Genomic DNA, 22,727 nt, shown 5'->3' with positions numbered 1-22,727 from the left:
ATAAAATTAAGCCATGAGCCAGCACGGGAATGCCAGGTATTTCTGTAACCACCTTCTCTGAGCCTGGATCCCTCATTGATCTCAGTGGTCTGGTCACAAGCTTGGAATATTCAGTCCTGAAATCTAGAACCATTACCCATTGTTCAGATTTGGCACTCAAGAAAAAACTTTTTGCCATTTCATGGGCCAGGGATTTTTAATCCTAATAATACTTTATCTGGAGATGAGATTTGATTTATGCCATTTTTCTCATCAAATGTTACTCATCTCTTTCAACTTTTGCTTCACAAAGTCTTTTTAGAGAAATTGTACTCTTCCCTTACTTATTTCCAGTCACATGAATCAGTTCTTTCATTCTCTTAGCTCAGTATAATGTTGGGGTTTAATTGTGAATCCTTAATAAATACTCTTATTAGTTTAGGTCAATAAATTATTCTCTTAAAAGTTATTGATTTCATTAAGTTTTAGTCTATTCAGCAAATGTACTTCCTTGCTGTTTTTATTTCTCTTATTTATGTTTTTATTTTTATTTATGTTTTGTTTTGTTTTATATATATATGTGTATACATGTATACACAAACATATATGTATATATGTTTTAAACTTGGCCAGATTTTTTAAATGAAATATTGCTTGTTGAACTACTCTAAAATGTGAATATATTAGTATTTTTACAAAGATATCATGGTTTTTTTTTAATTCAGCATTTGAATGATTTATGGATTATGCTATTTCCAGAAATGTTACTTTTTTCATAATAGAAGTTAATTGCATTTGTTAAGAAGAGATCTGAAAAATATTATTTATATTGTAAAAAGAAGCCTTGTTGGTATATTACTAAATGTGGTATTTCTCTGTTTCACATGAGGAAAGACATTTGCATATGGTAGTATTTTTCTGATGTTAACATCTGGGTCATCTAAAAGAAATTCTATTATAATTTTAAAGGACCCAGAGCTTGGTCCAAATAACTCACACTGTAGTTGTTGAGTTGATGTCCTGTGGGACCTGTCAACAGTGGATGAGTGAATTCTTGAAGAAAAGATAACTTTTAAAAGGAAAGTTACAGTTGTGGTTCAAACCCGTTTTCTGTTGCAATATACTGATCATGACTATATGACTGAATGAACTTACTAATTCATCTCTCTTGTGTTTTAGATTCTTTCAGTGATCTGTATAGCTCCTATGTAATCTTTTACCTCCTGCTGCTGGCAGTGGTAGTAGTAATAATAAGTATTTTTAATGTGGAGTTCTATGCAGGTGAGTTTTCAGATGTTAATCATCTTAAAAGTATGTGAATTTATATTATTATTATTAATGGCAGGCTCAGCGCGTTTAGTATGTGGATGTGTGTAACAGGCTTGTTTTGTGTCAGCCTAAAGTGTACATACAGAATCATCTGCTTTGAATGTTTTAACTAAAAATTTATGTGAAGGTTCGTTTCTGTTTGAAGAATATTTAGAGCTCTTAGGACAAACATTGTATGATTTTACTTACATAGGAGGTTCTAGAGTCGTCAGATTCTTAAAGACAGAAAGTAGAATGGTGGTTGCCACAGGCTGGGGGAGGAGGGATTGGGGAGCTGTTTGCTGGGCACAGTTGTGGTTGAGGTTGGGGGGAAAGTCCTGAGGTGCATAGTGGCAATGGTTACACAACAGTGTGAGTGTATGTATGCCGCAGAACTACATGCTTAAAAATGGTTAAAATGGAAAAAAAAATGGTTAACATGGCAAACTTTACTTATGTGTGGTTTACCACAATAAAAAAAATTTAGACCTTTTAATAGTTAACAGCTGCTGTTAAAGCTGTGACTCAGCAGATGTATTATAAAAATAACTCCTTTATAGGGTAGGAGATCAGGACCAGATGATTTCTAAGGTCCTTTTCAAATATAAAAGTCTATAATTCTATAGTTTAAAAAAACCCAGTTGTATGTTTTGCCTTGGGAGAATCACCTGCTAGATTCCAGAGCTTTTTCTTTTCCTGTTTTTCTTTTTGCTTTTTGTGCCTTTTCTGATTCCTGTGTCTGTACTTACGGTACAGTGAGAAGCTTCTTATTCGAGTATAACATCATTCCTCTTTTTAGCTCTTCAGTAGTTGCTTCTTAGAGCTGGTATAAAATTTCCAATCTTACTCTGGGGGTTACAACACATACCCTTTTCCTTTGCTTTCCTCGTCCCTCACTCCTAACTGCTGGATATCTTTTTCTGTTCAAGCCACATACAGATCTCCTTGGCTTATAGCACGTGCTCTTTTACATGGTCCCACATACTTAGGTCTTCTTGATGTAGATGCCACACTAGGGCTCTCTGCCTTGTCATTCTTAAAGTCTGATTAGTCACTTTGGCTCATTCCTTCAACAAGCATTCTATGTGCTGTGCATTGTGTGGGGATAAGATATAAGTGTTATGGTCCCAGTTATCCTGAGAGGATCACAATTAATAGAGAGACAGACTAAACATCAAATATATTTAATTACAATACACTGGATAGTATGGGAATATGTAATATAGGAGCACCATTTACCCAGCCTGGGAAGTTTCCTGGAGGAGGTGATGCTAAAAGGATGAATTGTATTAATTTGAGAAGGAAGATAATGATCCAGGGAAAAGGATAGCACGTAAAAAGGCTTAGACACACAAGAAGATTTGGTATGTTCAGAGCATTATAAGCCAGTTGCACACTCAATAGGTCTAATGGGCATTTCTTGGGGGGAAGGAGAGGTGATAGCAGCCTCTTTCTCAAAGTGTAAAGCACCTAAGCCCTCTCCCTTCACATGAATTTTCCATCTCTCTACAGTCTCTTTACTTGGAATATATTAAAAGAAGGATATGTATATGGTTAGATCAGGAAACCCTCTACTAGCTGTTTTCAAGGGTCAACATCCCTCCAACCCACACTCACCTACCCGAATACACCCAGAAAACTTATTTTGATTATCTGAGAGGCATTAGAAATTCCTATACAAACATTTATTTTGGTATTCAGTATTGTCATTATTTATGTATTTTGTGGTTTATTTTTTCACAGTTGGACTATATATTGACCAGTTCAAATGCTGAAGTAAAAATAACTTGTCAGAGGTCAAGCACTGTCTTTTAAAAATTATGATTATTTCTTTTCTGGCACCTAAGAGAGTGGCAGGGTAGACACTATTTGAACTGTCAGGAAATTTTATTTAAAAAGAACTGAAAAATGTTAATCATGCTATCCTTAGGCTTCATCTCTCAGAATCTTTGATTTTTCTTTTTTTTTGTGTACATCTTTGTGTATTCAACCTTTTCAAAATCTTTTAGGTTCAAATATTTAACTTAGAATTTTTCTGTACTTTACATTGACTCTCTATTTCTTCCTCCCCTTTGGAATATTTGTGCAAGTATGAGAGGGAGTAATAGTTCAGGTCCTCTGACTTCATTTGCTGCAGCCTAAAGCCATTGTAATGTGCTTTGTTTACAGTTGTGCCTTCCATTCCCTGCTCCAGACTGGCACTGATAGGGAAGATCATTCACCCTCAGCAGCTCATGCATTCTTTTGTCCATGCTGCAATGGGAATGCTGGTGGCTTGGTGTGCTGTGGTGATAACCAAGGGTCAATACCGTTTCCTTGTGGTTCCCTGCACTGGTACTGAGAGGTAATAGTAAATATATTCTTTTTATGGAACCTTGTTTAGTTACTAAGGTGACCTGCACAGATAAATAGTTTATGGACATTCTTTGCTTTCAAGACTTTTATGGAAGGTGCTTTTATATTTAATATGAAATGTTTTTGATATTTATGTTTGCTGAATTCAACAGGTTTTTTTAAGACATGATCTCTGCAAGGCGCTGTGCTAGGTGCTGTTGGATTTATGAGAGGATTCATGCATAAACTATAAGGTGCTTGAGATTTATGAACAAGAGGGGAATTAAGCCATGGACACAAATGGGTGTGATAGGAGAGAAATAGGAACTTCTGTGACATGGGCTGTAATAAGAAAGTGAGATGTGCACGTAAACCTGTGGCAGTTTGAGAGGCAGGGAAGATCCCTGGCTTCTTGGAGGAGGTGGCATTTAGGTTGGGAGTTTAAGGAAGGATTGTATGGGAAGAATGAAGAAAAAAACTTTAAAATAATGACAACTACCTTCTTCAGTAGAGTACTTGTATAATTTTGAAACTGATACAGTTCTTTGGGCAAAGAGCACACACATAGGTCAGGGAAAGAGAAAGGAGAGAGAGAATCTTAGAGAATCTTGAGCAGGCTTCACACCCGACACGGAGCCCAGTGGAGCTTGATCACATGACCCTGAGATCATGGCGTGAGCCGAAATCAAGAGTTGGTTGCTCAGCTCACTGAGCCACCCAGGCACCCCATAAACTGTTAACAGTTCTTGAACACATGACATTAATACCAATTTCAGGTTGATATTCTAACTTTAAAAATCAATAAAGATTATGGTAGGGTTATCTGGGTGTCTCAGTGGGTTAAGCCTTGCCTTCATCTCGGATCGTGATCTCAGGGTCCTGGGATCGAGCCCCACACTGGGCTCTCTGCTCAGCGGGGAACCTGCTTCCCCCCTCTCTCTCTGCCTACTTGTGATCTCTCTCTCTCTGTCAAATAGGTAAGTTAAAAAAAAAAAAAAAAAGATTACGGTAGTAATCTTAAGTTCCCAATTTTCTTTCTTCTTCTTCTTCTTCATTTTTTAGATTTTATTTATTTGAGAGAGAGCATGAGTGTGGGGTGGAGCGGAAGAGGGAGGGGGAGAACCAGACTCCACACTGAGCAGGGAGCCCATCTTGGATAGAGTCCTAGGATAGCCCTCTGTCCTAGGATAGCCCTCTATCCTAGGACCCCAGAATCATGATCTGATGCTGAAGACAGACACTTAACTGACTGAGCCAGCCAGGCGCCCCTATACTAATGAATATTTAATTTCTTTTTGTCCCTCAATTACTATTACATAAGGCAGGGGTTTTTTTTCCCCTAATGTGTTTTTTTTTTTTTTTTAATAAGCCTTTACATGAATACACATTCCCTTTTCTCTGAGGCAAGTACGTAGGAGTAGAATGGCTGGGTCATAAGGTTTTTTTTGTTATTATTTAAATTTTTTTTTTTTTTTAATTTATTTAACAGACAGAGATCACAAGTAGGTGGAGAGTCAGGCAGAGAGAGAGGGGGAAACAGGCTCCCTGCTCAGCAGAGAGAGCCTGATGGGGGGCTCGATCCCAGGACCCTGGGACCATGACCTGAGCCGAAGGCAGAGGCTTAACCCACTGAGCCACCCAGGTGCCCCATTTTTTTTTTTTTTTTCCATGATGCCTGTTTATTCCCCACACGTTTCTTGTCACCGTGGCTATCACTCAAGTTAGGACACTCAAGCTAGCACTCAAGTTAGCACTCAAGTTTTCTTTCGTGAGAAGGGTCCCTGTGAAGGATTGCCCAGTTATAAGACAACACAGAGAGAAGCCCAAAGTGATGGCATCTCTAGCAGGTCCATAACGTTCAGTTCTAGTTCCTCTCCGTCTAGATACAGCATACCCACCTGTAAGCAGCGTTGGGGACATTCATACCCTTTTCAGATTTCCAGAGGAAGAGCTAACACGTTAACCTTTAGAGAGGTCAAATTCTCATGCATCAGGGAGAGGGTTTTGTTCATCTCTTGCCCGCATTGAACCTGAAATGAACTATTTTGTTAGAATTTGGGACATTTAATAAATGATTAAGTCAAAGTTTGAGCCTAAAGAAGTGATATGTGTCCCTGACTGTCGAATTAATAACCTGTTTCTCTCCAGTTTAAACAGCCCTGCTGCACAGACCTGCTTAAATGAGTATCACCTTTTTTTTCTACTGGCTGGAGCATTTATGGGCTACAGCTATAGTCTCCTGTATTTTATTAACAACATGAATTATCTGCCATTTCCCATCATACAGGTAAGATAGCATTTGGGTGTTATCTTATATCAGAATTTGGCAGATGTAAACTTGCCTTGATGTATATATATATAACTGGCCTCATCTGATTAACTCAACATGTGGTCAGTAAAACTTAGGACTGAGATCATCAAAATGCCATTTGGAGAGGAGAGACTTGTCTTCATGAGATTTTAGCATATGTGTGAGAGCTATCACTGCCCTTGCCACTGCCGCTCTGAGAATACTGCTTTAGCCCACTCTTTCCCTCCCTGCTAGGTAATGGCAGTGGCTGTGACCTAGCAGGGCTGGGGGAGGATGATGATGACATTCATGCAGTGTACCTCTATGCAGCTGCCAGCTTCTTTTTGAACCTAAGAACTCATGGGCTTGACGATATGCAAGTAAGTATAGAATGTCAGTTACTGCCTCAGATCTTTTCTAGAACAAGGCATGATGTGTATAAATAAATAAAACAGTTTTGACTAGGACAGTTGGAACTCTCTTTCAGTTAGGTTTTTAAAAATCTAATCTGGTAGGAGCCTTCTGTGCAACTACGACTACCTTCTAAAGCAAGAGAAAGAAGTATCAGTTGAGATTTCTCCTATGGGGTCAGGGTTCTCCCCAGGCTGTTCCCACTCTTCCTGGCTGTGTTCTTAGTTGCTTCATTCCTGTCCTGTGGCAGGCCGAGGACTGGGCCTTGGAGCAAAAGTCTTAGAACCAGCCCCTTCCCATTAGGACCCAGTCTGGTGGGGAGGGAGTGATGTGTGAACAAATGTGAGAGTAAGGGAGTGTCTAAATTAGGCTTCTCCTGGTTTCCCTGAAGAGCAGTCTGTTGAAAATCCACGTACTGCAGGAGGGAGTGCTCACAGAAAAGGAGCTGGCCCTTCCCTCCCTGCAGACCGTGAGTGTATGAAGAAAGAGTCCCAGTTAGAAATTCTTCACGTTTTGAGAACATGAATTAAAAGCGGAGTATCAGCTTTACCACTTTAAAATTTTATAAGGAAGAAAACCCCTGAAATTCTGTACAGAAATATTCATGCTAAATCATTTTTTAATAATATAATTAGGAATATGAAGAAGAAAAATGTTAAAGAAAAATGAAATACCCCCAAATACCTTGCTCCTTCCTGAACCTCAGTTGAAAGTGACCATTTTAACTTCACATATAGGCAGTAGAGTAAATGTAGGGGCAGGCCAGTAATTGACAGTACAAATAAATTGTTCCTACTATGCAATGTCACATTTGCCTACTAAATTTGCCTACTAAATTTTTTGTAATTTCGTTTGGCTAAATTTTATTCTTGTATCCCAGAAGTTTCTCTTCTGATGGTAATATTTAGCTTTGACTTCAGGTTCAACTCTGGCAGAAGCGTAGCTTCTAACATTTGGTCATTCACTATTTGGCCAAAATATGTTTTGGGGGCATCTCTTGGAACCTTAAGTGTATAGTGCTATTTGGTCTGCCCAGCTGGGTGCTCTCTCCAGCCTGGGGATGGTTGGAATAGGGTTGGTTTTTTTTTTTTAAAGATTTTATTTATTTATTTGACAGAGATCACAAGTAGGCAGAGGCAGGCAGAGAGAGAGATAGAGGGAAGCAGGCTCCCTGTTGAGCAGAGAGCCTGATGTGGGGCTTGATCCCAGGACCCTGAGATCATGACCTGAGCTGAAGGCAGAGGCTTAACCCACTGAGCCACCCAGGCGCCCCGGGATAGGGGTTTTGTTGGGTGGGTGCAGTAGAATAAGGGAGGTCAGGATTTTGGTAGGAGCAATTGAAATCTTGAATCTTTGTGCCTAGGATCATAGTTTCTCATCTGTCACGTTTGTAACTGCCTTTGTTTGCCCACCTGGATATATTTGCCTCCTCAGAAGATTGAGGGGGAAGAAGGACACCATACCTTAGCTTTCCAGCATACCAGAGCCTGATCTACATTATATAACCTCCCCTTATGTACTTTAAGTTGCTAAGGAAAGCAGGATTGATTTTTCAGGAAATTGTAAGCTCAGTGTAAGATCAGACCTATTTCTTCTTCTGAACCTCAATAAAGTGATATGATGGCAATAGCCATTTACTTTTTTTCTTTAACTGGACAAGCTGATCAGGGAATGTTAGACCTTAAAAAAAATTATTTTTTATTATTTTTTTACAGACAGTAACAACCATTATTATTAGCATCATCATCATCTTTTGTGATGTCAGATTACTTCCTAAGAGTATAGCGGTAACATTTCAATTAAAAAATATTCAAATAGTATAGATAAAATGAAAATTCCTTTGGCCATTCTGGGGCCAATCTCAGTCTTTACCTCAGAGATAATTGTGACCAGTTTAGTATAGACCCTTTCCTGTACATTTACGTATAGAATGCCTCCAACATTATGTATCTTGTCAGGTGGAGCTTCCATAAACAGTTTTATATTATTCCTATTATTCAGTAACCACTGTTTTCACGTACCTCTGAAAGATTATGTCTTTTTGGAGATCTAATTCTAACCAGTTTACCATTAGCTTATTAATTTTTCTTTAAACTAGCCTGTAGTTCTAAAGCCAATTCCATTTATCAAACTCTTAATGACAGACTGATAGGGAAAAGCAGAACATTAGCGAGGAGGAGAGGACAAAGAAGTGGATGAACAACAAGACAGGGCTTGGCAAGTTCAAGGCCAACAAGACTGAAAATATTAGATGAGATAAGATTTATAGAGCCTGGCATGTAGTAAATCCTCAGTAGAGGGTAGTTTCTAGCTAAATAACAGAAGAAACCCAAAAAGGGAATTGAAAAACACTTCAGCTGGGAAGCAATAAGAGGGTATATTAGCTATTCTCTGCATATCTACTGAAATGCCTACCTGCTTCCCTCTCCTCTTTGGACCCTGTGAGTAATGGTTGAGGTGAGAGCCTCAGTGGAAATAGTATAGGAACTATACTCTTTTTACTGGGTGAGGGGGTGGCGGTGGTGTCAAATAAGAAGGTTAGTATCCAGTGGCTGCATGGAATTGTGCAGTTGCATATCTCAGACTTTGAATATATCCAAATAAACCAGGATTCTTGAAGCTGTGTGGTTAGTAACCAAGTATTCCTATGGGCTGCTTTTGGCAAAGATACTGTAGGAGTTCACAGACATGGTATGAAGATAAAACTTTTACCTATGTACTGTAATTATTTGCTCTTCTTTAGCTTCTGAATTTCCTTAAAGAAGGATCAGTCATAATAGAAGCATAAAAGAAGACTAGAATTTGGGAAATTCATCTTTGCTGCATTAAATTTCCTTAGGTTCTTTCCAATAATTTAAAAATATTTTTTTCCATTGGTATTTTTGGGGCAGGAATGGGAGGGGGGGCAAATACTCTTTATTTCACAAAAGCTTAGTTTTACCAGGAAAAAAGCATTTCACATTTTTTCTTAATTGATATTTCTTTCTTATATTGTTAGAATTGAAGGTACTACTCATTAGTGCACTGTTCAGCTGGGTCAGCCTTCTTACTGCACACATAATTGGAGACATGCCTTGCTCAGTGCTGTAGAGAGAAGCACTAGAACTCAGGTCTCCTGACTCAGTCTAGTGTCTTGCCTCCTGTTTTTCTTGAAGATAGCATTTAAAAACAGTTAGTGTAGAGGCAGTGTGTACATTATATTTAAGATTACATTCTCTGAAACTGGCCTGCCTGGATTAAAATGTCAGGTTTTCCTTTTGCTAGCTGGTAAATTGGTTCAGTATGCCTTGGTTTTCTCATAAATAAGATGCAGATAATAATGGAACCTTCTCTATAGGGTTGTGCTTAGAATAGTACCTGGTACATGCTAAAGAACCAAAGAATGTTAGCTGCTGTTGTTCTGGTCATATGTTTTTTTGTGCTTACTCCGTCTCTGTAGTCCTTAGTGTAAGTATAGATCAGTATTGTTAATTATGTCATATCTGCTCTCGTATCAATGAGATGTTGTATAATGTAAATATTAAATATTTTATCATCAGTAATTACTGATTTTTTAACCTCTGGAATAAACTTTGTCTTTTTATACAGTGGTTATGCTTTTTATATGTGGACTGTTTTAGTTATGTGCTTGCTTTAAAATAAAATTGAACCTCTACTTGGATGTGTCATTTGATTCTGTTTTTCTTCTTTTTTCATAGCAATACAAATTCTTACGCTTCAGGAGATCTCTGCTCTTGTTAGTTAAGCATAGTTGTGTGGAATCACTGTTCCTGGTTAGGAATTTTTGCATCCTTTATTATTTTCTTGGTAAGAATTTCTGTTTTTTGATACAGTGTATGTGTTATCTCATTGCTCAGAAAATGTCAATTGCAAAGCCATTTTTTATTGTATTTGTATGTTTCTTAATTGTAGGTATGTGATTAGTCCAACTGATTCATTGTTTAGATTTTCATAGAGTATTTACTTAGTTAACAATATTGTTAAAGAAAATTTGGTATATACAATGGGATATAATTCAACCTTAAAAAAGGAAGGCAATGCTGTCACAAGCTACAACATGGATGAACCTTGAGGACATACTAAGTGAAATAACCCAGTTGCAAAAAGACAAATACTGCATGATTCTACTTATCTGAGGTATTATTTGAGTAGCCAGACTCTTAGAAACAGAAAGTAGAATTGTGCTTGGCAGGGCTGTGTGGGAAGGGGAAAGGAGGATTGTTGCTTGGCGGGTAGAGAGTTTCAGATTTTCAAAAGAAAAAAGTTCACGGATCCATTGCACAAATTGCATATAGTGTGTGTACACTTAAGGTTAAGATGATAAATTTTGTTATGTGGTTTTTACTACAATAAAAAATGCTTTTAAAAAATATTGTATATTCTGTAAATAACCTACTCCTTTTTTTTTTTTTTTTTTATAGCTTTTTATAACTTGGTACTAATATATTAGAAATATCCTGCTGCTGAGGAGACCTTATAGAATTTGTTAACATGAATTCTAAGTACAAAAATTGATGTACTTATTTAATATGATGAACAGTTCAAGTTGAGTGGAAAACATTAAGCTCAATAGCAACACATAATAATATATAAACAAAATTCAACATCCTAAAATACTCTTTTCAGACTATAGGTTTCCCCCACCATCTGAAAGTAGAGAGTTCCTATGAAACCTTCTGTAAGCCAAATGGCACAAAGTGAAGAAGCAATAAGCTTTAATTTATATGGAAAGATCTTTGAGTATCTCAAACCCCCAAAATAACCTCTCTTAGGCTTTTCTAATGCCTTTGGACACATCTTGCTAACTGATGCACAGAGCAAATGGGGATAAAGCACAGAAGCTCACAGACACAGTTGAAAGCTCTGGAGGCTTGATGCTGAGATGCTGAGTGTACTTCGCAGGTTAGGAACTTGGCTGCACCCCTCTCACCATTCAGGATGCCCTGCTTCTGTGCAGTGACAGCTCTGGCTTGGGACAAAACAAGTGCTGAATGCTGTTTTCCCTTTTGTGCCTTATTTGTAAATTTGGATTTCTTTCAGTTGGTGAAAACAGGTGCTAGCATAGGCCTTTCATAAAAGTGAAGTGACATAACACAAACTGGAAAAGCAGGGGATACCTATATAACTTTCTGCTCCTACTTTTTCCTATGGAATAATTTTAGAGTTGTTCTCACTGGGCATAGGCCATTCTGTTGTCTCCTTCCTTCACTTGTAGTTTATATAACCCATTTTTCTATATTGCCCTTATAATTGTCATTTAATGTTAACACTTGGTTGTTTTGCATTAACCTGCTACCATGAGTCTGGATGTTTCCTACAATTGTATTGTACAATTGGGCTGATGTAGCAGCCAATCAGCATTTCCGTGGTCAGCTGTATCTTCTATAACCCACTTACGTTCCATTCAGGTTTCATTTCAAGTGTTTCCACTTTTCATTTTTTTTTTGTTGCACTTTGGTCTTTTTGGCCAGTGTTCTCTTTCAGTTACTCGTTTTTGTAAAATGTTGTGTGGGCTTTTCAGGGAGACAAAGAGGCAGCACAATTACACGTTTTGCTCTCTGTGCCTTAACTGAATGACCGGTCACCAACAGACTTAGTAAGAAGGGATGTGATTAGTCACAAATTATGGTGTGTATCCATTATCTACATACTGATTTGTGTACTGAAAAGCTAGAAGTACTATGTTCAGTTGCTCACAGTAAATATACTGTGGTAACTGAAATTTGAATTGTGTTGTTGGGGGACTGTTGTGATTTAACTTAACTGCCACTGAAATATGACTGAAATATGTACGTAATCTGACCCATGCAAAGCAAGGACTTCTGTATTTAGAAATTATTCTCTTTTCCTGACCATTTTTAAAAAAAGATTTATTTTTTTATTTTAGAGAGAGTGGGAGTCTTAGGGAGCAGAAGGAGAGAGAATCTCAAGCAGACTCCCTGCTGAGCACAGAAAGTCAGGCTTCTTGATCTCACAGCCAAGGGCTGAGAGCATGACCTATGCTGAAATCAAGAATTGAATGCCTAACTGATGGAGCCTTTTAGGCACTCCTTCTGCCCACTCATAATCAAACAATGTAGCATTCTGACCAAGGTGTTTGTGTCTGCGTGGTCATCTCATCAACCTCATACTAAAGCATGGTTAAGATTTGCTGTATTAACTTTTTATGTTCATAGCATGGTATTTTTTTCCTTTCAGGCCATATTCCCAAAGCTTGGATTAGCACTGCGATGGATCTTCAGATAGATGAGTAAGTGACAGGTGAAAAGTCTGATTTTTAACACTGCTAGTTTCCATCCTTTTTAGGTGTTTGCCACTTCCAGATGGTGGTGTTCAGATTTAGCCTTTAAATAATTGTGTTCATTTTGGAATATACCTGGCTCGCATAATTTAAAATTCCAGTGCCATAAAACAGGTTATACAGTTAAAAAGAATCCTTTTGCTCCAGTCTCTGTAGTCACCCAGTTCCTCTACCTGGAAGTCAGCAATGATAATTTGTTCTTCATTAGATATAGCTTTTATATTATGAAAATGTGAGCTTCTTGAGTTGCACTCTTGCTTTACTCCTCAGTCATCATTCTCTGCTATGTTGGAATAGGCGAGCACAGTGCTATGGTATTATTCTAATTTTGCCTCTAAGGAAGCCATAATTGAGCAGGGTCGTGGGACCAGTTGAAGGTCATTAAGTGTCAATCAAGGGGGTAGCACTCTGGTGTATTGCTCTAGTTATTCCCAATGTACTTTGCCCATAGTTAAAGCTTTAATCTTTACTTGGCAAGTAAGTGTAAATTTCTCTAGTAGTATTTGTTCTTTTAGTTATTGATTATTCTACTGTGAGGTTTTTTTCTGCATCGTATATGGATTTAACTACTACCATTTTTTGGGAGTGAAGATACTTATATTTGTGGGTGCTTAAGATATTATGGTTCCTACTTTGTGAATTTCAATTTCTAACTTTAAAAATTCCTAGGTAAAATTTAGTTTTGTCTTCTGCTTAATTGCTCGATATGAAACTAAATGCATGGGTCATGTTAATCCGAATTTTACATTGGGTCAAACGGAAAAAGAAAAACAATAATAATTTGATTATAATTTAATATAGTACTTTTTTCTTTCTTTCACTTAAAATGTATTTTGTTCATATGGCAGTGCCTAATATACTGTCCCTAATACATGGTGGGCCCTCAATAAAGATTTATTAAAAGGGCGCCTAGGTGGCTCAGTGGGTTAAAGCCTCTGCCTTCGGCTCATGTCATGGTACCAGGGTCCTGGGATTGAGCCCTGCATCGGGCTCTCTGTTCATCAGGGAGTCTGCTTCCCTCTCTCTCTGCCTGCCTCTGTACCTACTGTGGTCTCTGTCTGTCAAATAAATTTTAAAAAACCTTAAAAAATTTTACTAAAAATCTAAAAATAACTTGCTTCTTCCCAGGAAATGTTAAGTACTATGCTGGGCACTCCTAATATAAGGTGTTTCAAATCTCTTAATAGCCATAAGAGGTAGAAAGAGATTATATGCCACTATTATATGGAAGAAGAAGTTGAGGTGGGTTAGGTCAACCAGTTAACATAATCACAGCACTGATAAATGGCAGAGCCAGAGGTTCTAATCCTGTTTTTAAAATTGCTAGTTGTGGGTGCCTCGGTGGCTCTGTGGGAAGCCTCTGCCTTTGGCTCAGGTGATGATCCCAGGGTGCTGGGATCAAGCCCCACATCGAGCTCTCTGCTCATCAGGGAGCCTGCTCCCTTCTCTCTCTGCCTGCCTCTCTGTCTACTTGTGATCTCTCTCTCTGTCAAATTAATAAATAATATCTTTTTAAAAAATTGCTAGTTGTGTGGTTGTAGGACTATGAGGACTTTGCCTATTGATCTATTCAGTGTTTTGGTAAAACAGTGAGTGTTCACTTTATTTAGCTTTTTTTTTTTAAGATTGTATTTGAGAGAGAGACAGAGAGTGCATGTACGGTATGGGGAGGGGCAGAGTAAGAGAGATGAGTGGACTGCCCGCTGAGCACAGAGCCCCATGGGGCTGATCCCAGGACCCCAAGATCGTGACCTGAGCTGAAATCAGATCCTCAACAAAATGAGCTACCCAAGTGCCCCTTCTTTTAGCCTTCTAACAGTTTCTTAAATTATTTTAAAAGTAAAGATTGTGATTTTTAGATAGTGCCATGTCCTGTTAACTATTGTGGAACTGTTTTTAGGGTGTACAGATAGAGCTGAAATCTGACCCAGGAGAGGTGCTAGTCCTGTTGAATGGCTATGTATCAAATTACAAAGTAACAATAGTAAAATTTTACCCAGCCTCTAGGGGTTGGTTTATAGGCTTGACTCATTCTTCCTTCATAGTAAATGACAGTGAAGATTTGGAACAGAAGAAACTGAGCACAAATTTAGGTCTGTTCTTCCTTTAAGGCTCCCTTATGTAGTTCATAAAAAAGGTATCAGGGAGAGAATTTTATGGGGTGCAAAAGGAAAGGCATCTATATCACCATTATTATTTAGAAGTAAGATTTATTTGTTTTTCATTATGAGGCCCAAGTCTATTAAATGCTTAGATTGTATTTTCCTCATAGGATTAAACAGTAATTTCTGCTTTCATAGGCACTTTCACAGGCCTCTTGACACTGTGCGTGGCCTCCTCAATCTCTCATTACTCTACCATGTCTGGCTGTGTGGTGTCTTTCTTCTGATGACTTGGTATATCTCATGGATACTCTTCAAAATCTTTGCCACAGAGGTTTGTAATGAATTTTTTGTTAATGCTTTTGTGTTTGGGAGTGCACAGACTTATTTATAGCAGAGCACTGAGCAGTATGCTCTTGTGCCCAGAGCCATTATGAGTAAGTTGGGTTTCCGTTTCTTTTCTAAGACTTTGTTAGGGATGTATCATTTGTGTGTCTGCTGTCTGTCTGTCTGTAAGAAACAGTGTTACTGTTCTTGATTTTTGGCAACTAAACTGAACTGCTAGTGGAGCTTACTTTGTTTTATCTATAGTGTAATTCTATTCTGAAAGTTTCCCTTTCTCTATTGAGCACATACTAAATGCGTGAATTTTAAATCAGTTTTCTGTGCTATTGATATTACTACTATTAAAATATTTAATGTAAGACAATAATTGTTCTTTGAGAGAAAGTTTTAAATTTTATATTGAAATGGTTTTAAATAAATGGGATTTCCATGGTCTTTGTCATCCAAGTGTTTGTCTTAGAAAATGAATGTTTCATTTTACCATCTCTGTAGGTTTGTAGAGAATATTTGTTTCTATTTTTGGCAGCCAGAGATCTAATAAAATTGGGAAAGTAACATTTTAGAAAGTAGTGTATTTGGGTATATTTAATTTTAATGCAACCTGTTATTAAAATACTGAAGATACTAATTTGTTGTGTTATCTCCTGTTGTAATAAATTACCGTCAGTGTGAAATTACTGAATGTAATAAAGTCAAGAAAATCATCATTTCATAGTCTTTATATTTGATTATATTTGATAGGCTCATCTGTTTCCTGTTCAGCCACCATTTTCCGAAGAGTCAGATGAATGCCTCCCAAAGGTTTTAAACAGCAATCCTCCCCTCATCGTTAAGGTACCTGAACTGTACATTTTGTGTCTTCATACAGTCACCTCTAACTTGTCTTATGGAATGGACTTAATATGCAGTGTATTTGATACATTTTTTGAGGGCCTAGAATATTCTAGTACCAATATTGTAAAAAATCAAGTACATGCTACATTGAGTGCTGTTTACTTTTTCAGTTTTTATTCCAAGTGACTAAAATACAAGAATATATTTCAGTGTATTTGTACAAGCTAAACTAAACTGTATTTAGGATAGATATAAAAATAGTTCCAACCATGAAATACCATGATATACAACCATGTGCGTTTGCTTTTCACAAACTCCTTATGGTAGCAAAACAAAATACTGTCTTTCGTTTGTTTGTTTTGTTGCTGTTGCTGTTGTTTTTATCATGAGTCAAGATGTATTTTTACTCATGTAGTATTGTTGGCTGTTATGATCAAAGGTAGGTGTACACATACAGTGAACTCAAAATAGATAATCATAATGATCCTAAAATCAATTTTATTTTTTTAATTTTATTTTTTTTAAAGATTTAATTTATTTACTTGACATCACAAGTAGGCAGAGAGGCAGGCAGAGAGAGAGAGGAGGAAGCAGGCTCCCTGCCAAGCAGAGAGCCCGACTCGGGGCTCGATCCCTGGGATCATGACCCGAGCCAGAGGCAGAGGCTTTAACCCACTGAGCCACCCAGGTACCCCCTAAAATCAATTTTAATGAGAAGAGTTTAAAGAAGCTGTAGTAAGTTCACAAATTAAACCTAAGTGAGAATAACTTGTTTGGATTTAAATTGCATTTTGAAATTTTCAAGTAGATCTGTAATATATGTAATCCTGTTAAGAGATCATAGTGCTTAAAAAAGAATTTGAAGAAAATGGAACCCAGAGTTTGGAATACACTCTAGAAAAGTTGTAAATTGATAAGAAAATGACCCACTGAGGTTCTGATTATCTTTAAACATCAATTATGACTAATTTATTAGATAAAACAAATATATCAGGTACTCATTGTGTTACTTAACAAATCTGTATTCACTTGGTAGATGTCAGTCACTGCTAGTTGCTTAAGGCATAATAATGAATTAGATGTAGCACAGCCTAATGGAAAAGGCAGATATACAAACTAATGAAAATTTACTGTGGTAAGTGCAGTGGGAACCACTTATTCTGCTTAGAACCAAAACAAGAAACCTTCACAGAAGTTATGTTGTCTTGAATGATGAGTGAAGGGGTTTGCCAGGAGGCAAAATGACGATTTTTGGTAAAAAAGTACAACATATGTTGTGTGTCTGCTGTGTGCCAGGCACTGCCTTTGGATGTGGTAGCAAGTAAAATGCTATCCCTGCCTCACAGTTTAGTGGGTGGAACCACATGAGACAAGGAAACAGGCAGTTACAATAAATTATGTTAAGTGCAATAGTTGAGAGCTGTGTGAGTATATGTTTGTCTGGGGGGACCTGGGAAGTTCCAGGAGGAAGTGATGTTTTAAGTTTCCCACTGTAGAAGTGGGAAAAAAGACACAAAGAGATCCGTAGATGGAGCCGCCAGTGAGTGGGGCAGCCTACAGAAGGTAGAGGCAGGAAAGGAGTCTAGAAAGTGGAAGAGTATTTCCTTCATGAAAAATTTCAACTAATTTCCCCTTACATATATAATGCTGAGCCCAATTCATAAATAAGATTTTTATGTAGAAGTTAAAAAAATTAAGTAATGTGTATTTTTTTTTCTTTTTAGTATTTGGCATTGCAGGACCTGATGTTGCTTTCTCAGTATTCTCCTTCACGAAGACAAGAAGTTTTTAGCCTTAGCCAGCCAGGTATTGCTAAAAGTAACAGACGCAGGCATGTGTGTGCAGAAAGTGTTCCACTTAAAGTTTTTGGTGAGAGAGATGTGTTTAATACAATATCCCACAGCTGTGAGTCCATTAAGTGAAGTATTGATTTAAATCTTATGTAAGTAAGATTCTAACCACCACTGCGATGGGTAGAAGTTATATTTCCAGAAAAGTATTTTTAAACTCTTATATGTTATCTTCCTCAGCAGCCTCATTCCCTTAACCTGAAAAAATTATGAGGTAGGTTGACAATTTTAGGGCAGAAGAGTACAGTTTAAGAATCCTCAAAGTTTTAATGCTACAAAGGGTCTTGAAAATCAGGTGGTCTAATCCCTAGATGGGGGATCTAAGTCTCAGAGAGATTAAGTGTCTTACATAAAGTTAATGTCCTAGAGTAAGAAATTTTGTCCTTTGACTCCCAAGTACAGAGCTCCCTCCTTCTGCCATGCTACCTTGCCTCCCTTTATTTTTTTATTTTTATTTATATATTTTTTATTAACATATAATGTATTATTAGCCCCAGTGGTACAGGTCTGTGAATCACCAGGTTTACACACTTCACAGCACTCACCATAGCACATACCTTCCCCAATGTACTTTGCCTCCCTTTAAAAAAAAGTAAAAGAGTACTAGATTTGATAGTGACCCAAGGATGCTCTTGGCAACTCTGAAAGACTTCTCCATTTTTACTTGTTACAAACTCCTTGTTACAACTATGCCAGTGCTCTCCCTTGTTCCTGGATGGCAAGCATCTCAGCCCAGTCACCAATGGAGAATAGGGAACCTAGGTAGCTTTTCATCTCTGTAATCAGCTTTTCATTATTTGACTATACTTGCCAATTCCCACATTCTAAAAGAAACCTCTATAGTTAAGTGTTACATGGAAATGAAATTCAGTTACATGAAAGTATAAATGATTGAGCCACTCTCTTTTTAGTAGCATGAAACATCCAGAGCTGATGCTGTGGAAAATTAACCAAGTCTTTTCTGTCAAACTTAGGTTCACCAGGGAATGCTCTATGCATTAAATATTTTCACCAGTTACTCCAGTAAACTGTAGTAGGGTGACATGTTCTCTGCCAGAGAACTTACATTCTAGGGCGTATTATTAAAATTTAACTCAAGCATTACATAGTTCTTTAGTGGTCCTGAGTTAAGAGCAGTACAAAACCTTTTGAAACTTATTGATGGAGTACTTTGTTTGCATGCAGGTTAAGTTGTGTTCCTCTTGAGCTGTAAATGGGGACAGTGTTTAGGGAGGGATCTAAGTGAGGGGAGGAGCATTATTTGTGACCCAGGCTGGGGAAACCAGTTTTCAGTGGACTCCTCAGCTATTCTTAACATAAAAAGATTGATTAGTTGGTTGATTTTTACATGGTAGCTATAGGTGATAAGGTCTTAGAAAATGAAAAGATAATGAGAAGGAAGGGAATTTTTACAAGATTTTGGATTGCAGTAGTTTACTAAATAATAAAGAATGTAAATTCTCTAAGTGTAAAGTATGATTGTTATCATGTTATCAAGTATGATTATTACCTGTGTTATACCTACAGATATAATAACAAATAGGGGCTATTATTAATGAAAATGTAAGAAAACATAGTGAGCCAGACACAACAGTTTATATAGGTAATTGAGGGTCATGGGTTGCCTCTCATTAGCCATGCTTGTATTCATTGTCTTAGTCTTTAGTCTGTTCAGTGGTGCTAAGGAAGTAATCCTCTTTTACACTGAACCCATACTCTAGTGTTTGGCTTTATTTTTAGCAGCCAGTATTAGAGTTTTTTGTTTGGTTTGGTTTGGTTTTATGCTAAAATAGCAAGCTTTTGCTTGTAGAGTTTTTGGAAAATTATTTTGCCCAAATATTTATTGAACTCCTGCTGTGTACTAGATGACAGGAGTATAAATAGTAGCTTAGCCAAGTAAAGTGGGCCCTGATGCAAAGTGTCATAGCATTTTTTTTTTAAAGATTTTATTTATTTATTAGAGAGCGCACTTGCACATGAGTGGAGGGGGGAGAGGCAGAGTTCAGAGAAGCAGACTCCCACTGAGCAGGGAGCCTGACCCAGGGCTCCATCCCAGGACCCCAAGATTATAACCTGAGCCGAAGGCAGATACCCAAACAACTAAGCCACCCAGGTGCCCCTGTCATGTAGCGTTTCTTATTGAATTTTCTCCTCACTTTGAGAAGGTGACTATAAGATTATGTATATTTTAAAAGCTGGTATTTGGACCTCCTAGGTGGACATCCCCACAACTGGACAGCCATTTCAAGGGAGTGTTTGAATCTTTTAAACGATATGACTCAGAAACTGGTTCTCTACCAAGAAGCCGCTGCTACAAATGGGAGAATGGTGTCCTCTTACTCCGTGGAACCCAAGAAATCAAATTCTCCAGGTAGTTCCTATATTACTGTGAGAAGGCAAAGCATGTACATTTTTTTCCCTAAGATACATGGCAGTAGTTAATCTCAGGATATGTATACATGACTGTGAGGGATTTATTTTTAGGGAAAATTGATCTAATACATAGAATATTATACTGAACCAAGAAAAAGGCCTGGGTATCACTGTAGATTGAAGAAATAAGGTCTGCTGTGTCCGTGGTGTTAGAAAGGTTAACAAACTGTGGCCCATTTGATAGAAGCCTTTAGCTTCCTCAAGTGCAGAGCCAGGTGAAGCATTATATGTCATACTGGGTTGCTGTCCTTTTCGCAGTATCCCTGAGACAGGTAGTTGTTGGACAATGCCCAGAGGAGAGCACCTGCAGTGACTGAGCAATCTCGCCATGGGGCCATCACATTCATTGTTTTAAGATAGCTTCATAGGATATTTGAAAGATGGAAGCTGAGAAGCACGGTGGAGGGACAGAGGCTATTTGACCAAATTCCTTAAGTAGAAGAAACCTAGGAATGTTAGACTGATGAACGGTCTTAACGTCCACATGCCTTTTGGAGGCAGGCCTTGAATGAAAATGAGCAAAACTGGCTGGGTGAGGAATGTGGTAAACTTGAGAGCCCTGGCTTCACCCAACGGGGAAGGGGTAAGCTTCGGTCCACTGTTCCCCTGTGGGAATTTGGACCTGGTGTTCTGTGCCGCATCCCCCCTCCCTGCCATTAGGTGAAGCCTGAAAGCTAAAAATACTGTGGGTAAAATTTTCCACTTTTTAAATATTGGCAATTGATCTTGATACTTAAAAAAATCCCTGTATGGGGGCACCTGGGTGTCTCAGTCGGTTAAAGCCACTGCCTTTGGCTCAGGTCATGGTCCCAAGGTCCTGGGATTGAGTCCCTCATCGGGCTCTCTGCTCAGCGGGGAGCCTGCTTCCTCCTCTCTCTCTCTCTGCCTGCCTCTCTACCTACTTGTGATCTCTGTCTGTCAAATAAATAAATAAATAATCTTAAAAAAAAAAAAATCCCTGTGTGGGTCATAGCAAGCATCATTACTCTGGAGGGGCCATTGACCAAAAACAAAAGATTACAAATGAAAAATGATTTAAGTAAGACCATGAATGTCAGATTGTAAAAGATTGTAGAGTGTCTCTGTTCTCAACATTCGGATTACCATTTCTTTTTTTCAACAAATTTTATTGAATGCTTACTATATACCAAGCAATGTGCTAGAAGCAAGAGATTCAAAGATGAAAAAACACTCTTAGAACTGACTTCTGGTGGGAGGCACATAAATAATGAGAAGACAGTGTAACTGCTAAAAAGTTGTCTGTCAAAAAGGAGTCTGAATAGGTAAGATAATGGTAGATAATAGAAGGCGGCCTTGTGTGTCCAGGTAGGAGTTTGTATTTTGTAGGGATAGGATGCCATTAGTGAATTTTAAATAGGCTAGTTATATCACATTAGCATGTTAAATCATTGTAACCCTGGGTTAGTGGGGAGAGTCAGGGGTCTGATCAAACAGGAATTGTGCGTTACTTTAAGTTGCTGTCACGTTCCATTGCTCAGTCAAAATTTGTTTCTAATTTTGTAAAATGTAAAAACTTCTGTCTTAATTTTTTCAAAAGATTTTATTTATTTATTTACTTGACAAAGATCACAAGTAGGCAGAGAGGCAGGCAGAGAGAGAGGAGGAAGCAGGCTCCCCGCTGAGCAGAGAGCCCGATGTGGGGCTCGATCCCAGGACCCTGAGATCATAACCTGAGCGGAAGGCAGAGGCTTTGACCCACTGACCCACCCAGGTGCCCCCGTCTTAATTTTTAAATTGATTCTTCAAATATTTCCAAAGTTTAGCACTTTAAATATTTGATGTTTTATGACGGTTTTATATATACATATATGTATATATACATACATATATAGATATGTATGTATATAGATTTTATTTATTTATTAGAGAGAGAGAGTATGAGCATGAGCACAAGCAGGGGGAGGGGCAGAAGGAGAGGGAGAAGGAGGCTCCCCAATAAGCAGGGAGCCCAACGTGGGCTGGATCCCAGGACCCTGGGATCATGACCTGAGCCGATGCTCAACCCACTGAGATGCTCAACCCACTGAGCCACCCAGGCACTCCTTATGGCAGTGTTATTAAGAAGATAGAATACTAGTGTAATTTATTTGTCTTTGTGCCTTGTACTGAAGTGGCTGGAAAAATATTCCTTTGTTTTTATACAACAGAATCTATAAATTGGTGGTTATAAGATAATTGTTGAGCAAGGTGTTTACAGATCATATTTGTAGATGATTCTGGGCAAATTCATCTCTGGTGTGACTTTTGTTAACTCAAAAAAATGCTGTAGAAAATGGATAAGTGTGCACCCTGTATCAGTACACTTTCACAGTACAGGTTTGCTTTAGTCACATGACAGCTGCAGTAGGAACTTGGGGTAGCACTGGGCATATTCCAGTGCGGTAATTGAAGTTGCCGTTTGAAAGTGAAATATAAATTGGTAAGTTCATTCAACACAGCTTAGATTTAGAGAAACTGTCCTTGAAGCTGAAGATATTCTCTGCGGGGAGAAAACAAGTGGGGCTGCACCAATCTAACAG

The 22,727-nt window shown here is 38.1% G+C and overlaps 1 protein-coding gene across 2 annotated transcripts in view; it reads left to right on the top strand.

The window, feature by feature from the left end:
- Nucleotides 1-22,727, top strand: part of NDC1 (NDC1 transmembrane nucleoporin) — a 44,904-nt gene that overhangs the window by 3,176 nt on the left and 19,001 nt on the right. For both annotated transcript variants that reach the window (XM_059136742.1, XM_059136743.1), the window contains exons 3-11: nucleotides 1,159-1,260; nucleotides 3,457-3,631; nucleotides 5,770-5,908; nucleotides 10,021-10,129; nucleotides 12,521-12,572; nucleotides 14,924-15,059; nucleotides 15,812-15,904; nucleotides 17,629-17,710; nucleotides 19,970-20,125. In XM_059136742.1, the coding sequence (XP_058992725.1) occupies nucleotides 1,159-1,260; nucleotides 3,457-3,631; nucleotides 5,770-5,908; nucleotides 10,021-10,129; nucleotides 12,521-12,572; nucleotides 14,924-15,059; nucleotides 15,812-15,904; nucleotides 17,629-17,710; nucleotides 19,970-20,125 (1,044 nt within the window). The remainder of the gene's footprint in view (nucleotides 1-1,158; nucleotides 1,261-3,456; nucleotides 3,632-5,769; nucleotides 5,909-10,020; nucleotides 10,130-12,520; nucleotides 12,573-14,923; nucleotides 15,060-15,811; nucleotides 15,905-17,628; nucleotides 17,711-19,969; nucleotides 20,126-22,727) is intronic.

The sequence above is a fragment of the Mustela lutreola genome, chromosome 10 (genome assembly GCF_030435805.1).
Source record: "Mustela lutreola isolate mMusLut2 chromosome 10, mMusLut2.pri, whole genome shotgun sequence".
Classification (NCBI taxonomy): Eukaryota; Metazoa; Chordata; class Mammalia; order Carnivora; family Mustelidae; genus Mustela; species Mustela lutreola.
The sequence above is the reverse complement of the archived record's forward strand: the minus strand, read 5'-3'. Positions and strand labels throughout refer to the sequence as shown.